The 17,015-nt window shown below is 51.4% G+C and overlaps 1 protein-coding gene across 7 annotated transcripts in view; it reads right to left on the minus strand.

Moving 5' to 3' along the window:
- Positions 1-17,015, minus strand: part of SULF2 (sulfatase 2) — a 126,092-nt gene that overhangs the window by 24,245 nt on the left and 84,832 nt on the right. For all 7 annotated transcript variants that reach the window (XM_019972544.2, XM_070801835.1, XM_070801834.1 and 4 more), the window contains exons 5-7: positions 9,266-9,435; positions 3,411-3,561; positions 1,897-2,072 (exon numbers count right to left, since the gene is read on the minus strand). In XM_019972544.2, the coding sequence (XP_019828103.2) occupies positions 1,897-2,072; positions 3,411-3,561; positions 9,266-9,435 (497 nt within the window). The remainder of the gene's footprint in view (positions 1-1,896; positions 2,073-3,410; positions 3,562-9,265; positions 9,436-17,015) is intronic.

A 17,015-nucleotide genomic window follows, 5' to 3' on the forward strand; every position in this document is an offset into this window, starting at 1 on the left:
TTCTGCTTGGCTCTTTCTTCTGCCAGGAAGGCCCTGCCTGCCCCAACTGAATGGAGAACGCTTTCTTTTGAGATGCACTCCAAACTCTGGACCTTCCCCTGGACTCCTCTCTGAGCCTCTGATGTGAACACTGGTCCCCTCGCTGCGCGTGGAAGGCTGAGCACAGCCCGGCCTCTGGGCCTTCGCCCTGGTGTCTCCTCTGCCTGGAACGTTCTTCCTCCATGGCCCCAGCGAGCACTCTCACCACCTCTGGTTCTTCGCTCGACGATTACCAGAGAGGCCAATGAAAGACTAAGTGGCCCCGAGATCCCCAGGCTCTAGGGTTCACAGCCTTGTGTGACTCCCTCCCCTTGAGGGTGGGCCACACCGACAGAACAGGCAAAGGGGGTGGGATGTCAGACCAGGGGGATGTCACGTGACCCACGCCTGTCCTAGCCATCCCTCCCTCACTTCCTTTTCTCCCCTGGTTGGCTCTGAAGACCTCCTTGCCACAAGTTCACCCCAGAAAGGATGCCTGGTAAACACTCTGGGAGGCCGCTGTGTGGGCTCAAGTCCTCCGTCTGCACCTGAACAACCCCTGAGCGTGGAGAGATGGGTCCTCCCCAGCTGAGCCTCTCTGGGTTTTGCGTCCTAAGAAGCAGATCACAGACTCTGAGGCTGACCATTGTAATGACAGTTGCTGGGTTACCGTTCAGTCCATCTTCTCTTTCTGAAAGCAAGTAATCCTAATGACTTTAATGGTCATAGATTCTTCTCAAATAAGGAAAAACATTCACAAGTGTCAGAAACCTGGTTTTGAGACAAATTCCAGCTCCTCTCTTCTGTGCTATGTAATCTCAGGCAATTTAACCCGAGCCTCTGTTTGCTCGTGTTTAAAACACGGATAACACTCACATCTATCTTAGAGGCTTGTTATCATGCTTAACTCAGTTACCTGGATAGAAGGTGCTTAGACCAAAGCCTGAAGAATCACACTGTATCAACACGGCTATTATTATAATAGCTATGATTATAGGTGGGGACCCTGAGATCCAGACAGGGAGGGACCCAGTGAGGTCGGCAGAGGACGAGAGATGAGGCTGGACTACAGCTCACACCGCCTGCCTCCTGGAAGCTCCACCAAACCTCCCAGGCGGGGCAGGAACATCTCGGTCCCAAGACGTTGCCCTTTCAGGAGGAATCCTGTAGCCGAGTCAGTGTCTCCGTGCGTTCAGGGCTCGGACGGAAGTCAGACCCGATGAGCGCCAGAGCAGTGACAACACGCATTTCAGAAGACCCTTCGAGTCGGTCTCCATAACATCCCGGCTGACCCGAGGAAGCTGCAGCTATGATTACTGGCCTTTCTACCCCTCCCTGCCCCAGACACGACGTTTTTGCTGCCAGAACGTGTCATTTCAAAGGTTAACCCACAGGCACGGCTGGCGGAGGGGCCACGTGGCCCTCGGGGAAGGATGGGGGGAGGCTGGTTCCCTTAGCGCTGCCACTGAGCTGGCCCCGCTGACCTCAGCCCGGGGCCCCTCCCCGACAACTGCCAGGCCCACCACCAGTCAGGACAGACAGAAGTCGAGGTGGCATCTCCACGCGCTGGCGGGGACACAGAGCCCGGCTCCCTGATTCTCTGGCACAGCGCCCACTATGAACAGTCTGTTTTCTCGGGTGCTAACAGCCCTGGCCTCCCCTTCCCCAACAGAGGGGACGGTGATGATCAGAACCCACCCTGGGTGACATCACTGCCCCTTCGCTCGGCACCCAGGCCCACCTGCCCACATCCTGTGCTCCCAGGGGAGTGGCCAGGGGCTGCCCGCTGAGGTGCCTGCTGCTTGCCCTTGTGGGTGCTAACGAGCCTGGAGTCCTCCCCGGAACTGCGGGGTGCTGGGGGTAGGGGGATGCACTTACAGGGAGCCGGCCTCCACGTTGGGGCCCCTCACGTAGAATGGGACCCTGATGTCGAACTCGTAGGGCATGGACTTCCCTTTCACCAGTCCGAACTGGCCGATGTGGTAGCCGTGGTCGGCCGTGTACACGATGTAGGTGTTGTCCAGCTCGCCCGTCTCCACCAGCATGTTGTAAATCTGAAACGCAGGCAAGGCGGTGAGGATGTGGGGAGGGCCAGCGGGCAGAGGGCACCTGGCCTGCTCTGCCCTAAAGGGGAGACGTGCTGGGGTCTCAGGCCCTGTCCCTCCCCTGCTTCAGGTCTTCGCTCAACTGTCACCTCTTGGTGGGGTCCCTGGGACTGACCCAGGTGTCACTAGGGCCTCCTCACCTCCCGCCCCCCTTTGCTTGCCTTCTCAGCACTTATTTGTGGACTGTGTCTCCCTGCATTGGCATGCAGGTCCCATCTGGGTGGGACTTCTGTCATTTTGTTCCCTGCTGGGTCCTGTGTGTGCTGGAGCTCAACAGACGCTGTGGGATGGATGGATGGATGGATGGATGGATGGATGACTGGCCCAAGGCAGGAGTCTGTGACCCACAACAGAACTTTCTGCGATGCAGGCAATGTTAACACCTGTGGCATGAGCCACGTGCAGCCACATGTTCAGCACTTCCAATGTGGCCAGTGCAACTGAGGAACAAAACTTTAAATTTTATTGGGAAGTGACAACGTTAGTTGCCCAGTGGTGTCTGATTCTTTGTGGCCCGATGGACTGTAACTCATGGTAGGCTCTTCTGCCCATGGAATTCTGCAGGCAAGAATATTGGAGTGGGTAGCCCTTCCCTTCTCCAGGGAATCTTCCTGACCCACAGATCGAACCCAGCTCTCCTGCATTGCTGGCAGGTTCCTTACTGTCTGAGCCACCAGGGAAGCCCTTACTGAACTTAAGTAGACATGGATAAATTTAAAAATACATACCCAGGCAATGGAATATTTTTCAGCAACAATAAAAAAATTAAGTACCTTCAAGTGAACCTTGAAATCATCGCACAAAGTGGAAGAAGCCAGATACAAAAAAGCCACGTATTGTAGGGTTCCTTTTATACAAAATGTCCAGAAAAGAATTCACAGAGACACAAAGTAGATGAGGGACTGCCTACGGTGGAGGGGTCGGGGGGGTGGTTTGGGCTGATGCTCAAGGGCTGCAGGGTTTCCTTCTGGGGGTTGAGGAAACTGTTCTAAGGCCAACTGTGGATCGTACAACTCTGAATAAGTGAAAACCCACTGAAACGTGAGCTTGAGTCGGGTGAGCTGTGCGGTATGTGCATGTGCGGCATTCTCCGCAAAGCTGGAGAAAAGTGTATGTAGCCACACGTGGTTGCTGGAGTGGACCAACCAGAGCTGGAACAGTTCCCAAGTACTGGGGTTCCCTCTGGATCACTCAGCCGTTTCGGGGTGCCTCTCCCTTCTGCCCGGTTCCATTCCTCTCCCGCTGACGATGCTGGGGGCGGGGCGGGGCGGGAGGAGGGCAGCCTACCGTCTCCATGGAGTCGTCCACCGACAGGAGGGTCTGCAGGCGCTTCCGCTGCAGCATGTTGGTGAACTGCATGTGGATGGGCTTCATGGGCCCCGTGTAACGCATGATCCAGTGCTTGTCGGGGTTGGGCGCGTAGTTGTAGCTTGGGGTGCTGGTGGGCAGACACGCATAGAGGTCAGACCAGGCCGCGGGTGGGGGTGCCCCCCAACCTCCCCACCCCAATATGTGCTGGGGCTGCAGCCCAGGCTGAAACCTCGCCCCTCTGGACGCCAGCATGTTGGGGGGCTCTTCCCCAGGTTAGGTCAGCGTCTCTGTGTGGGGCATGCATGTGGGAAGACTGGGGGGCCACAGCGCCAGGTGCCCTGGAGGCCCCCAGGGGGACCGTCCTCCCATCGCATCCCTGTCAGCACGCCGAGCGCATCAAGGCCGAAGTCTCTGTCTGTGCTGGGCTGTCTCCTCCCTCGAATTTGCCCACCTCCCTTTGTACAGGAGGAGAGAGGTTCAAGTTGAGAACCACCCACGGGCACAGCACCCAATTCTAATTTAACAGCACTGCATTCATTTTTCAGCTGCATTGGGTAGATGGCGAGTGCCAGTTATCAATGCTAATTAAGGTGTGTCACATGGAATTTCCTTTTGAAATAGATTTTGGTTTTTGGTTTTTTTTTAAAAGGAAATTGGTTAAAAAATTCGGTTAATAATAGTCAGAAAACTGTGAGAATGGCCTGAATGTGTACGTTTGGGACAGGCTGTATTCTATGACTTGTCACAAATATTCTTCCTGTGTGGTTAATCTCCCATTTTAAAAAAGAGGAAACGGGGGTCAGAGGAGTTCCGGGACCTGCCCACGGTCTCACTGAGTGACTGGTGCAGCCACTGGGCTCTGAGACTTCTACTGTGGGGTCAGCTGTGATGCTCAATGATAAACGAATAAATACAGGATAATCTGACCTCGGATGAGCACTGGCTGTGTGCTTGGTGCACGCAGAAGGCTCCATTTAAATCATCTCATTTAATATTCAGAACCGCCCTAGGTGCTGGGGCTACTTTTATTCACCCTGAGTGAGAAACGGAGACTCGTGGCCCAGTGAGGGGACGATCTTGCCAAAGGCAGAGCTGGGGGCTGAGCTCACGAGTGGGAAACCCCACAAGGCATGGGTGCCCCTCACAAGGGGTCTGATGATACTGGAAGGCCAGGGGCTGCTCAGATCTTACCCTCCTTCCCTTCCCCAGGCAAAACTGCAAACACAGGCTAAGCTTCCTCTCCTTGAAGACAAAAACTTTTCAAGAGGACTATTAAGGGGGGAGGGCTGAGGGGGTTGGGGAGGGGATAAGGGTCCCAAATGTCCTCCCTTCCTCGGGACCTCAGCCCCCTCAACTTCAGAGAACTTTCTGGGGTGGAAGGAAAGACCCTGCAGCTCACGGAGCCCATAGTTATGGAGATGGTCGCTATGTAGACGGAGTGAGTCTCAAGACTCCTTCTGGACTTTGCGGTTCTGGCCGGTCTCCTGCCGCTAAATCTGCCCCGGCTCCTTTGATCCTGAGGAACGAGGAACGAGGCTTTCCCCGCCGGCCGGCTTAGGGCCTGACCAACGTGCAGAACATTCCCAGGGGTGCGCCCACCTCCCACACCAAGGGGGGCTGCGGGCTGCAGGAGCAGCAGAGAGAGACGCCCTCAGGGCTGGTTGGTGGTTTGGGGAAATTGTTCCCATGGCCCCAGGGGCCCGGATTGGATGCAATTCTGAGCAATTACCCCTGAATCTCTTAGATTCTAAGGGGCTGGTGTCTGCCCTGGAGAACAGTGAGGGGTGAGTCTGTCAAGAGTCTGCTATCTGAAGCCCCTTCTCTGGAGACGGCTTTTGGAGCAGGATCTGGGGTCCTGCTTGGGGCCAGGCTCTCCCTGCTCCCCTGGGACGGGGTCACATTTTCACAGGAACCCAGCCGTCTGCTGAACAAAGAGGCGAAGCCCTCACCTCTGAAAGAATCCCAGGAATGTCTGCTTGTCCAGCCTGAAGGACAACATCCCCTCTTCTGCCGCCCCTTCCGGCCCCTCGCTCTGTGTCTGGAGGCCTGGCCCCACCCCCACCCCAACATGCAAGCCTGAGCCTGGCTCCCTTGGGTGATGGAAGGAGAGGCCCGTGACCCGGTCAGATGCCACACTCCTAGGAAGCTCTGGCTGCGCGCGCACGTGTGTGTGTGGGGTGTGTGTGTGTGTGGTGTGTGTGGGATGTGTGTGTGGTGTGTGTGTGGGGTGTGTGTGTGTGTGGTGTGTGTGGTGTGTGTGTGGGGGTGTGTGTGTGTGTAGTGTGTGTGTGTGTGTGGGGTGTGTGGGTGGTGTGTGGTGTGTGTGTGGGTGTGGGTGTGGGGTGTGTGTGTGTGGGGTGTGTGTGTGTGTGTGTGTGGTGTGTGGGTGTGGGTGTGTGTGTGTGGTGTGTATGTGGGGGGGGTGTGTGTGTGTGGTGTGGGGGTGTGTGTGTGTAGTGTGTGTGTGGGTGTGTGGTGTGTGTGTGGTTGTGTGTGTGGTGTGTGTGTGTGTGGTGTGTGGTGTGTGTGTGTGTGGGATGTGTGTGTGGTGTGTGTGTGGGATGTGTGTGTGGTGTGTGTGTGGGGTGTGTGTGTGTGTGGTGTGTGTGTGGGGTGTGTGTGTGTGGGGGGGGGTGTGTGTGGTGTGTGTGGTGTGTGTGGGGTGTGTGTGGGGTGTGTGTGTGTGTGGCGTGTGGTGTGTGTGTGTGTGGGATGTGTGTGTGGTGTGTGTGTGGGATGTGTGTGTGGTGTGTGTGTGGTTGTGTGTGTGGTGTGTGTGTGTGTGGTGTGTGGTGTGTGTGTGTGTGGGATGTGTGTGTGGTGTGTGTGTGTGGTGTGTGTGTGGGGTGTGTGTGTGTGGGGGGGGGTGTGTGTGGTGTGTGTGGTGTGTGTGGGGTGTGTGTGGGGTGTGTGTGTGTGGCGTGTGTGTGTGGTGTGTGTGTGTGTGTGGGGTGTGTGTGGGGTGTGTGTGGGGTGTGTGTGTGTGGGGGGTGTGTGTGTGTGTGGCGTGTGTGTGGGGGGTGTGTGTGTGTGTGGCGTGTGTGTGTGGTGTGTGTGTGTGGTGTGTGTGTGTGTGGCGTGTGTGTATGTGTGGTGTGTGTGTGGTGTGTGTGTGTGGGGTGTGTGTGTGGGGTGTGTGTGTGTATGTGTGTGGGGGTGTGTGTGTGTGTGTGGTGTGTGTGTGTGTGTGTGCGCGCCTGTCTCTGTGCGTGCATGTCTGTATGGCGGTGTATTTGCATGTTTGTGTGTCTGCGTTTGCACCTGTGTTTATGTGCATCTCTGTGTGTTTGTTTTTGTGTATCTGTGTGTGTGTATATGCTTAGATCTTTGTATCTGTGTGTTTGGGTGTCTGTTTCTGTGTGTATTTGTGTATCTGTGTGTGTGTGTGTGTCTGTATATGGGCCTGTGTGTACATGTCTGTGTATCTGTGTTATTTGTGTGTCTTTGTGCCTGTATCTGTGTGTTCTGTGTATCTGTGTGTGTGTGCACACTGGTGTATTTGTGTATGTGAATGTGTCAGTCGCTCAGTCGTGTCGGACTCTCTGCAAGTCCGTGGACTTTAGCCCACCAGGCTCCTCTGTCCATGGGATTCTCCAGGTAAGAATACTGCAGTGGGTTGCCATCCCCTTTTCCAGGGGATCTTCCCAGCCCAGGGATGGAACCTGGGTCTCCTGCACTGCAGGCAGATTCTTCACCATCTGAGCCACCAGGGAAGCCCAGTTTGTGTGTACATTTGTGTGTATCTATTTGTATATTTGTGTGTGTATCTGTGTGTGTTTGTGTGTGTCTGTGTGCATCTCTGTGTATGTACGAAGCTGGGGAGGGTGGACGGGGCCCTGGGCAGGTGCAGTGGGACCGTGTCGCAACGAGCAGCATTTGCCAGAACCCAAAGCCCAGCAGAGAATGTGACGCAGGCTTGACAGGGTGAGAGTCTGACAGGGGCCTCGAGACAGAAAGATCTGGAACTCCGACCTGAGGTTCTCTGGCCCCTCCTCAGCCCCCTGACTGTTGTAATTAAACATCCCAGCTGCAGAACTTTCTGGTTTGGAGGTTTGTTTTGAAAATGATTATACCCCAGAGATAAGAGAGCCTTCCAAACACACTCCTAATAAGGTGCGGGGGGCGCTCTGGGTGAATAATAGCAGGCGGTGCTCATGTTCAAGTTCTATAATTTTCATTTCAAAGGGAAAATAAATGAGCAGGCGATGTCAAACAATCTCATCACAAAACTCCAGGGCTGCTGAGGGGGAGGGCGGGGTGCCAGCACCCCTTTTAGAGGAGACACTGCAGAAGCCAAGCGAACCATCACCCCACCCCACTCCACGGCGCCCACCCCACGGCAGGACTGAGCGGGCCTCACACTCCCTCCGGCAGAGGCTGGGGGCAGGAGGCTGGCTCCTAGGCGGGAGGAGCGGGTGGGTGGGGCCACCAGGTCAGCTTTGCAGAGAGGCGGTGCTGCTGTCCTGGGATGTGCTTCGTCCTCACCTGTCCAACTCTCCTTCCCAAAGACCAGGGAGTCGGCTGACACACTGCCTCACCCTCCAGGAGCCACTCTGGGTGCCGTCAGAAAGGAATCACAGCGAGTGGGGCGAGGAGGGTGATGCATTCTGATTGTAAGGAAACTTAAACACCTGGAATATTCAGGCGGGCTCCAAACTGCCCTGCCCTTGTCACCCCAATGTCAGAGTGAAGGTTTGCTGAGCATCACGGCTGAGCAGGAGGTGGTTTGAGGCAGAGGAATGCAGAAGATTCCAGAAAGATTTTCTAGCCTGCTCAGGAAGGAGGACTGGAGAGGTGGGCAGAGAGATGGCAGGCAGGAATGGGGGCCAGATGTGAATCTGAGCTCTGCCATTTACCAGCTGTGTGACCTTAGGGAACTTACCTCACCTCCCTGACAGGCAGCCTCCAAGACAGCCCTCAGCGGCCCCCAATTCTACCGTGAGTAGCCGCCTCCCACTGGTCTGTGTGATGAGTAGAGTATGGTAGAGATGGTGTGTCCTTTTGAGATCAGGTTATAAAAGACTGCGTTGGCCCTAGGTCAGAGGCAGCCCTGTGCGTGAGCCCCAGGCAAGCCTCAGGTGGTGGCACCCCAGCTGACATCTTGATTACATCCTCTGGAGACCCTGAGCCAGAACCAGACAGGTAGCCCTCAGATTCCTGACTCACAGGTACTGTGAGATGCTACACACTGGTGTCCTAAGTGGTTCGATTTCAGAATAACTTGTCATGCAGCAATAGATAACTGATACATCAAGGGTCACTGGGAATATTCAGGGATTCAGTACAGAAGATCCCCTGGAGAAGGAAATAGCGTAATTTCCCAGTATTACTGCCTGGGAAATCCCATGGACAGACAGTCCAGGGGGTCCCAAGAGTCGGACACGACTTAGCGACTAAACCACCACCATAGGGCTTAGAACAGAGTCTGCCATGGAGTCAATAGCTTATACAGGCTGTAGACATATTAGTAGTCTGATGAAACTATGGACCGCTTCTCAAAAGAATGCTTTAAAATGTGCAAAATCAAAAAACACACAGGATTGAAAGGAAACCTGTGACACAGGTGTACACCCAAAAGGCAGTTCTAGCCACAGATCTCGGTGAGAGGATGTGGGTCCCACGTTAACCACTGTTGACGCCTGCTTCGGGTTGTTATTACTGGATCTGTATTCCAGTTCTCCAGAGATCAGCTGTGTGCTCCTGGGTTCTTTAAACCAGGAGGGCTGGAGAGAAGAGGCAGCCTTGTCTCCATCATTACGTCACTGTGACCGAGCCTGACCCTCCCGCCTTTGTGCCACCCAGTAGCTCTGAGGCAGTGCCCTGACACTTACATGTGCTGAGATGCATTAGGGAAGAGGCTTGAGTACTGGGGGGCTGAGTCCTCAGGACCGTGGGGGGCTGCGTGGCTGAGGACCATGAGCACAGGCCTGTGCGGGTACATCTTCTTGGACGCGCGGAAGAAGCTCACGCTGTCGTTGGTGATGAGGTCTGTCAGGTAGTCCTGGGGGCCGGGGAGAGACAGGAGGCGTGAGGAGCCGGGAATCTGTGCTGAACATCGGGGATGCAAAAGTGGCCAAAACAGACAATCCTTGCCCTCCTGGAGCTGCTGGTCTGGGGGCAGACATGCAGTGAGTGATGAAGTAAAACAGGGAATACAGACAATAAGTAGGCAAGCGGAACAGGGAATGTCAAATGATAACACCTCACAGTGGAGGAAAAACCCTGAGAAGGGGGTAGGGAGGATGGGAGAGGAATTGCAATTTGTCATTCATTCATGACAGATATTAAAATAATAACACTACTGAGTGCTTATGGCGTGCCAGGAACTCTTTTGGGTTTACATGTCAGATCAGATCAGCCGCTCAGTTGTGTCCGACTCTTTGCGACCCCATGAATCGCAGCACGCCAGGCCTCTCTGTCCATCACCAACTTCTGGAGTTCACTGAGACTCACGTCCATCGAGTCAGTGATGCCATCCAGCCATCTCATCCTCTGGGTTTACATGTATTAGCTTGTTAATTCTTACGCAGTCCTAGAAAGTAGGTGTGATGAAAAGCCCTGTTTTCCAGAACAGGAAAATGAAGGCCCAGAGAAGTTAAGTGAATCGGCCAATGTCACACAGCTGATAAATGTGGCAGTCAGGCCTCCTGAGTCTTGGTCCCTAAGCCTGAAGTCTTTTCAAGGCCCTAGGGACTGAAGTGACTTAGCAGCAGCAGCAGCAGGGATCCCATTGTGGAGGGTGAATACATGCCTGCAATGCTGAAGGGTCTGTCCTGGGGGCAGGAGCAGATGAACATATAACCAAAGAGTTGAGATGGTGATGAGCAGTGACAGGAGGAGGAAATAAGACAAGATGTGACAAAGAGTAATTGGGAGCTGAGGCAATCAGGGAGGGCCTTTCTGAGGAGATGACACTCGAGCTGGGACCTGAGTGGCAAGAAGGAACTGGGCGTGGGAAGATCTCCATCATTGGAGTTCACTCTCAGCTGCTTGCTGGAATCCTTAAGAGAGCTTTACTAGTGTCTGGGCCCTCTTCTGGTTTAGCTGCTCTGTGGTTCAGCTTGGGCACTGGACTTTTAAAAAATCTCCGCAGAGGACTCCAATGTGCAGCCAGGAGTGAGAATCACCGATCTGGAGGAAGCGTTTCAGGCAGAGGGGACAGCAGATGCAAGGCTCTGAGGCGGGAACAAGTGTGGCTTGTGTTCAAGGAATAGAAAGAGGATGAACAGTCAGCAGACAAGCAAATCGTGCCACAAACCCAGGCATGCCGTAGCGGCTCCAGAACAGTGAGAGCCACGTAGATAAGCTGGCAGGAGGACGGATGAGTGGGAACGTTATGGACAGGAAATGAGGGCTTTAAAAGCTCAGCAAAGAAGTTGAGATTTGTTTAAGTTCTTCCTGAACTTGGTAAATCTTTAGCTGCTGATTTCTTTGGAAGGGAATGAATTCTTAAACATTTACCCTGTGCTTCCTAGGAAGCAGCTCTGTCCAAAATGATAACTTTCAAAAAGGGATATTATTTTACAAGAAAAACGGTGAAGAAATGGCTACAGTTTCTACCCTTCTACCGTTGTACTCTGTACGAAATGCAAACACACTCCCTGGGCTCCTATGCCTCTCGAGACACACACCTCCAGGGACACTCGCACACTGCGTCTCTGCATAGGACGGTCAGTGCACCACAGTGACCAGCAGTAGGGTGGTGACCAATGACCCCGCACTGCTTCCATTCTGTGCAGTGCTGGGCAGACACGAAAAGGGAAGTAGATCTGTAGTGACTGAGGTGGAACAGTGTCCAAGATATACTCTTAAGGGAAAGAGCAAACTACTGAGTCAAACTTCAGAAAAGTTTATTTATTTATATTTTTTTGTGGGAGGAGTAGGGAGGAGAGGAGAAACCAAACCCCTACCTTCATATGCTTCTGAGCACTAAGAAAAAAATTCAGAAGGACAGATCCCTAAGTGCTAATTGGGGACCAAGACAAGGGGAGAGAGGGGAGAAAGTCACTCGTTACTTCATGCAATTTCCCTTGAAACATTTTGGGGAGTAAAAAAGGGTCTTACAAAGGGGCCCTGTAGAACATTACATAAAATAATTTTCTTCTATATGATATAAATCAACAAGCTGCTGCTATAGCTGCATTTCAAAAATGGTTCCAATACCAGTCTCTTCAGATGGTGACTTTACACAAACTTGACAAGTGAATAGTGCATTTAGCAAGGAGCCTGGTACTGGGGGAACCCACAAGGGACACTAGCTCTTATCGTTATCAGACCTTTGTTCCACTGACCTTCATAGCGACTTTGTGAAGTGGACACCACGCCCATTTTACAGATAGGAAAACCAAGGCCACAAAACTAATAAGCAATTCATTCAGAGTTAGAACCCAGGCCTTTGTGTTTTTTTGTCTGGTCCACCTTTCGTGCCCCGACAAACAAAAATATTACTGGGAGTAGATGGTGGTTTACATCAGGTCTTAACAAACCTTTTCTGTAAAAGGCCAGATGATAAATATTTGAGGCTTCATAGGCCAGAAGTCTCAGTTACAATCACTCATTACTGCCATTACAGCTGAACAGCAGCAACGGCAGAAATGAATGGGCATGTCTAGGCTGCAGTAAAACTTTATCCATGCACACTAAAATCTGAATTTCATATAATATTCATGGGTCATGAAAATCTCTGTGCTTTTGATTTTTTCCGGCTAAGTAGACATGGAAAAACCATTCTAAGCTCAGGGTTGTAGCAAAACAGTTGGCAGGCTGGGCTTGACCCAAGAGCTACAGTTTTAAGAATGGATTTTGAAGCCTGATGGCCTGGGTTTGAATCCTGAAAGTGAAAATGTTAGTCACTCAGTCATGTCTGACTCTTTGCGACCCACGGACCACAAGAATCAAATTGTCCAGGCAAGAATACTGGAGTGGGTAGCTATTTCTTCAGGAGATCTGCCCAACCCAGGGACTGAACCGGGTCTCTGCATTGCAGGCAGATTCTTTATTGTCTAAACCACCAGGGAACATTCCCCTTCGAGCTGTGTGGCCTGGCTCCTTCGCCTCTCTGGGCCTCAGTTTCCTCATCTAGTGATTAGGGAAACTAACAGCAAATCGCTCACAGGCTCTGGTGAGAAACGCACAGGTTAATTCATATACAATGATTCCAGCGGTATCTGGTGTGTGATACCCTCTAAAGGAGGATTAGCCATTATTCCTCAGGAATCAAGCATTTTCCTTGTGAAAATTAAAACAGTACAAACAAAGCTGAAGTTCCCTATGATAACCTCTCATCTCCACGTCCAATCTTGGCCTCTGTAGTCTCCTACTGAGAAAGAAGTATCTTTCCTGATGTGTTGTTATATATGTTACAGTTGCTTTATGCATCTTTTACATGAATCCTATTATCCTGTGTACATTCATTCGTCCAACAAACACAGCAGTGGACAAGACTAACACTCCTGCCTTCATGAGCCTCGTATTCAAATAGGAGGACGGTTAACAAATGAATCCGTGATATACACAGGTGTGGCTCATCCATGGTGATAGGGGGTGGGCTCGGCGTGGGGAGGTGCCCAGTACACAGGGTGGTCTAGGAAGGTGACATCTGACTAGGGACCCCGAAGAGTCCTGCAACTTGCTTTTCCACCAGTCCTTACATCCTAAGCTTCTCTGACGGCTTTAGACACCAACCCCTCTCATCTTTTTCCAGATGTTTCCATGGCCATTCAGTCATTTCCCGCATTAGTGGGCTTTCTTGGTTGATTTCTTTCAGTGACACATTTGCAGCCAACAGCTGGGCTAAGCCCCTCTGCATAGGAGGGAGGCTTCTCTGGAACACAGAGAAAGTGCAAATGGTGGGTGCACTCAAGTTCATGGCAACCACCATTTCTGCAGAGCCTCCCACCACCTGGACCCTCCCCTGGCCCCAACTTGGTCACTCCTGCCTCCCTCCCGCTGCCTGTTCTGCACTCTCCTGCCCTCTTTGACCATTCGGCTTGCTTTATGCCTCATTCTTTTCTCATCAACGCTGCCTCTCTCTTTCCACTCTGCTACGAGGACCCCTTTTGGTGGCATCTGCCCACCTTTGGGATTAGTGATTAGGGCAGAGTCCTCAGAGGGCCTTCTGAGGGGCACTTGGGAATGACTGTTGATTTCTTCCTTCCCTGGGCCTCCGCCGGGGCCCCCGGGGTTAGCTTCGGCCACAGTGCTCTGACCTCCCAGAGTCACAGGTCTGTGCTCCCCAGCTCTGCTGTGGCCGGAAACTCCGCGCTCGCTCCTGTTCCTTCCTGGTGCTCCTGCTGCCCACTGCTACCCCTGGGAGCCGAACCCTGGACCTGAGCCAGCTCTGACACCCAAGGGGCCCCCCATCCCTCTCTGTTTCCAGGCCTCCGGTAACTGGGGTCCCAGGAATTCTCCCACCTTTGTCAGGGGGGCTCCTCTCATTCTCAGGCTGAGATGTGTGGATGGCAGGAGACGGGTGAGAAAGCACCACTGCGCGCCCCATTCTCAGCGCCAAGGGGGTGGGGTCTCCCGGGTAACTTCATTATCGGGCTGTGCTGAGGCCAGGGGCGGACATGGCGAGGAATGTTAACAAGGAGGGAGTGGACTTTTCTGGGTATTTGAAGAATCTGCCTGCACTGAGGCTGGGAGGAGAGAAAAGGTGTGCTCAGCCCTGTGAGACTATGCTTTGTATTTCCAAGGAGTCCAGTAGACTGGCTAAACACCCCCAGCCAGGACTTTAGAATGAATCTGCTCTGGGGAGGTCATGGAGACAGGCCTACTACATGCAGAGTGAGACACGGGGTCAGGGAGCGGCACTGCCCAGGTGATGCCATGTGTGGTTCCTGCCACTCAGGGCCTGATCAGGCTTACACACGTGGGCGGTGATTACCTGTCGAAGCTGGGAGGGCTCCCCAAATGTGCTGGTATTTCCGGAAGGGAAATGGGATAGAGTGTATTTTGGCTGCTGAGATGGCAGGAATATTTGCCAGTCACCGGATGATTTTTTTTAAATGATAAGTGTGGATGAACCATCAGTATTAGTCTCTCCTCCTCCCTGTCATCATCACCACCATCATCATTGTTTAAGCCAGAGGTCAGGAAACTACAGCCCACTGGCCAAGTCAGGCCCCTTGCCTGTTCTTTTAAATAAAGTTTTATTGAAACACAGCCAGGTTTATCTGTTTACATATCATCTACGGCTGCTTTTGGACTGCAAGGGCGGACTTGAGCAGTTGCAATGGAAACTATAGCTTGTAAAGTCTAAACTATTTAGTATTTGGCCCTTTGCAGAGGAAGTTTTGTGTCTTGATCTGAACTAATATATTCTGAGTGCTTACTATGTGCAGTGGGCTCCTCTATCACTCTACACGTATTATTAACTCCTGTGAGCTTCAAAAGCCTTTGTGAAAAAAATTACAATGAAATACCACTACATCTCTGACTGGAACGGTGTATGAGGGAGCCTCCTGGGGGCTGGCACTGCTTTATAATTTGACCTCAGTGGTACTTACACAGATGCAAACATATGTGAAAATTTCCTGAGCCATCTACCTAGGACCCATGTACCTTACCTGATCGCGGTTCAACAAACCAGAACTAGAAAAAGTATGGCCTAGGGAATGACCTAGGGGTTTCTCTGGTGGCTCAGATGGGAAAGAATCTGCCTGCAATGCAGGAGACCCAGGTTTAATCCCTGGGTTGGGAAGATCCCCTGGAGAAGGAAATGGCAACCCACTCCAGTATTCTTGCCAGGAGAATCCCATGGACAGAGGAGCCTGGCAGGCTATAGTACATGGGCTTGCAAAGAGTCAGACACGACTGAGTGCCTCACACACATACATATGGGGAAGGAGTAGGTTAAGGTACCGAATACGATACAACAAGAATGGAGGAGCTACGCTCACAAGTAAGAACATGGGTAGATTTCAACAAAGCATTAAGCAAAAGAAGCTGGATACAGAATTAATCTACAATGCGGGAAGTCTGAGTGACAGAAGTCCTTGTAGGAGAGGTGGTTGATGGAAGGAGTTACATGAGGGGACCTTCTGGGGCTGGTGGCAACATTGCTTCTTGACCCACGTGAATGCTGGTTACATGCATCCGTTCAGCTCGTGAAAAGTCACTACACCGTATGTTCTCTATGCACGCTTTCGATAACAAATTTCTGCCTTGGCAAAATGTTGTAAAATAATGCTCTCATATCACCCGGTGCATGTTAGAACGGTGAGCATCGGAAAGACAAAAGGTGACGAGTGTTGCTGGGGATGTGGAGGAAAGGGAAGCTCTGTGGACCGCCGGTGGAATGCAGATTGATGTAGCCACTACAGAAAACAGCAAGGAGGTTCCTCAAAAAATTAAAACTAGAACTACTCTATGATCTGGGGATTCCACTTCGGGGTATTTATCCAAAGGAAATGAAAACCGGATCTCGAAGGGATATTGCAGCATCAGTCCCAGCAGCCTGGGTATGCAGACAACCCGAGTGTCCTCAGTGATGAATGGATAGAGATGCGGTGTGTACACACACACATGAATATTATTCCATCATGAGAAAGAAGGAAATCCTGGCTATTTGCAACAACATGGAAATTATGCTAAGTGACTTAAGTCAAACAGAGAAAGACAAATATTGTGTGATACCACGCAATATACATGGAATCCGAAAGAGGGGAACTCATAAAAACAGAAAGTGGAATGGGTTCTCCCAGGGGCTGAGGGATGGGAGAACTGGGGAGGTGCTGTTTAAGGGTCCAAACTTACAGCTAGTAAATGAGGAAGTTCTGGAGATCTCATGCATAGCATAGGGATTAGAGGTAACAGTACTGTATTATAATGAATTTGAGCAAAATCTGGGAGATAGTGGAGGACAGAGGAGCCTGGTGTGCTACAGTCCATGGGTCACAAAGAGTCTGATATGACTTAGCAACCGAACAACAATTGTATTATAAATATTAGACTTGCCAAGAGACTAGGTCTTAATGATTTCCCCCCAAAAAGGAAAAGATAATTCTGCAACATGATAAAGGTTTAGCTAACATGACTGCACACACTGCATTATATATATGCACTGAGCCAACATGTTGTCCATGTTAAATTCACACAGTGTTATATGTCAAATATATTTCAATTGAAAAAACCCAACACCCTTATGTTGCCATTTGCAACAACACAGAGGGACCTAGTATTATACTTAGTGAAGTCAGTCAGAGGAAGACAAATATCAATATTATACGATACTGTTTTATGTGGGATCTAAAAAAGAATACACATGAGTCTACATAGAAGACAGAAAAAGACCCACAGACATAGAGAACAAACCTATAGTTATGAAAGGGGAAAGCATTAGTGGGAAGGATAAATTAGGAGTATGGGATTAACAAACGCTCCACATAAAATAGGTAAGCAACAGATTTACTGTATACCACAGGGAATTATAGTCAATACTTTGAAATGACTTATAATGAAAAATAATCTGGAAAACATGTAACTGCATCACTTTGCTATATCATTGAAACTAACACAATATTGCAACATTGTAAATCAACTATCCCTGTTGTTGTTCAGTCGCTAAATTGTGTCCAACTC

The sequence above is a fragment of the Bos indicus genome, chromosome 13 (assembly GCF_029378745.1).
Source record: "Bos indicus isolate NIAB-ARS_2022 breed Sahiwal x Tharparkar chromosome 13, NIAB-ARS_B.indTharparkar_mat_pri_1.0, whole genome shotgun sequence".
Classification (NCBI taxonomy): Eukaryota; Metazoa; Chordata; class Mammalia; order Artiodactyla; family Bovidae; genus Bos; species Bos indicus.